This window comes from Plasmodium cynomolgi (assembly GCF_000321355.1).
Source record: "Plasmodium cynomolgi strain B DNA, scaffold: 0364, whole genome shotgun sequence".
Taxonomy (NCBI): Eukaryota; Apicomplexa; class Aconoidasida; order Haemosporida; family Plasmodiidae; genus Plasmodium; species Plasmodium cynomolgi.
The window spans coordinates 1-2,356 of NW_004192868.1; the positions used below are offsets into that span (position 1 = coordinate 1).

A 2,356-nucleotide genomic window follows, 5' to 3' on the forward strand; every position below is an offset into this window, starting at 1 on the left:
TAATATTAAATGTTTGGGTATTGTATAATATAATTAAAATAATTCCGTACAAATTATTTATACAATAAATAATTTCTTTCATATATAATATTAAATAATATTTTCCTTAATAATATATAATTAATTTTTTTAATGCATCACATAAATCGTGCTGTCATGAAATATACTTTAGTATATGTAGGGAATATTTATTAAATAATATATAGAATTATTTTAATTTTATTTTTCATAAAATCTCAACATATGTGATTTTATGATAATTACCCTTTATGTATAAATATATCTACATTTACTTATTTTACTAATTGTTATATCATTCATTATTTTATTGTAATGACAGACTCACAACTGATGAGGAATGTATGTTTATTATTAATATGCATAATAATTACATATAGCATATTATATGTTATTATATTATTAATTTTTTTGTCATAAAATTTATTTTCTTTAAAAAAATTATATACGTTTTTTCATATTTTTTATTTTTACTTTAAGTATCCCTTTTTAGAAGAAATTTGGAAATCATACAAATTTGATAAAGATATTGAAGAGAGTGATATAAGTGATATTTTACCATTTTGCAATAATGATTCTACTTATATCGAAGGCTTTGCAAACGAAAAAAAAAAAATGTTTGTAAAAAACTTGTGAGAAATTTGAAGGAGCTATATAATAATAATAAAATAAGTGCCGACTTTAATAAACACTGTGACAATATATGCTATTGGTTATATTATAAAATAAAGGCACATAATTTTTCCTATGATACTATTAACAGGATTTTTGCTGAATCAAATAATAAAATAGAAAAAATGGAAAAAATAACTGTCCTTATTTCACGTTCAATAAAGAATATTTTGAACCAGAAAATTTAGTAATATTAAATATATTTAACAATAATATTGAAGATATTAAAGAAATTTTAAACAATAATGGTGATTCTAATATATGCTCTTTTCAAAAATTTATCAACCAGTGTGTAGATTTATATAAAAGTATGCATGAAAAACACTGTTCAAATTTTGGCATTACGAATCCCTCCCTAATGAGCACCTGTGTTACAGTAAATTCGTTTAAAGTACATTATGAAAAATATCGCTCAAAGGAAAAGATAACATATGAATTACCAGAATTGTCTTCTAATACTCCTAAAATTATTATAGATGGTTGCCAATCAAAAGAAAGTGAATCAGTTCAAGCTTCATCAATACGAAACAATCAATCAGATCCTTCTATAATTCAAAACGTACCCCTTGGCCTTGGCATAATGGCTGGAATATCTTCTCTCTTAGCATTAATTTATAAAGTAAAAATAAATTATATTAAAATATATGAAAAATATTTAAAGCACATGATTATATTACCTTGTTCTATTAAATAAGTATAATGTTTAATATATAATTTTTCCCTTTTTTATAAGTTTACCCCATTTGGCAAATGGTTCCGTTCACAATATGGAATAGGAATAGAAAAAAATATAGGGGAAAATGAATTATTTTATTGTACGACTGAAAATATGAATAATAGTTCTGGTCATACGAAATACAACGTCTTATATGGTTCAGTAAAAAATTAGTATACAACGTGCAATATTTATTTGTGGAGATAATATACATCCAGTAGTTTAATAACCAATTAAATATTTTATTTTATTTTATTAGAGAAAAGTGTATAATAATAACAATAATATGATTTATCTCTAAGAATAAAAAGTGTAAAAATATATGTAGCAAGTAAAAACATTTTTTAGATATTTATGTGATATTATAATTGTAAAAGACATGTAAAAAAAAAAAATAATATATATATAAATAATCATATATATATACACTTATATGTTACCAAAAAATGTGTATGATAAATATAAATTATGCATTTCCTGTATGTGCAGTAAGTAATTAATGCATTAATATTTTATGTAGTATTTATAATAAAAAAATATATCATGTTATCTATTAATAAAATATATACGCATAAACATGCATGCGTCAATATTTCCATTAATGTAATAATAAGTGTACCTTGAAATAATGAATAAATAGATAAAAAAAATACTTTTAATTTCAGAATTTTTTTTTTTTTCGGAATATTACCTAATATTATAAATATTAAATGATATTTATTCTTCAAACATATATGAGTTAATACGTTAAGTACATGAAGATATTTTTTTTTAAGAACATAATTCGAATTATTTATCAAAAAATGTATAAGCAATGTAATATAGTATATATAGTTATTACTAAACAGCATTTATTATAATGAAAGCTATACATATTTTTAATACTAGGGAAAATCAAGTTATGTCTTTAGAAGTTTATGAAAAAATACCGCTTCTCATATTTAAATGTAG

General features: G+C 21.1%; 1 protein-coding gene across 1 annotated transcript; it reads left to right on the forward strand.

The window, feature by feature from the left end:
- Positions 1 to 854: 854 nt before the first annotated feature.
- On the forward strand, positions 855 to 1,384 carry PCYB_003830 (hypothetical protein; the record flags this gene model as incomplete). Its single annotated transcript, XM_004227804.1, has 1 exon — positions 855 to 1,384. A coding segment is annotated over one exon (528 nt), but the record flags the coding sequence as incomplete, so codon positions are not given.
- Positions 1,385 to 2,356: the final 972 nt, after the last annotated feature.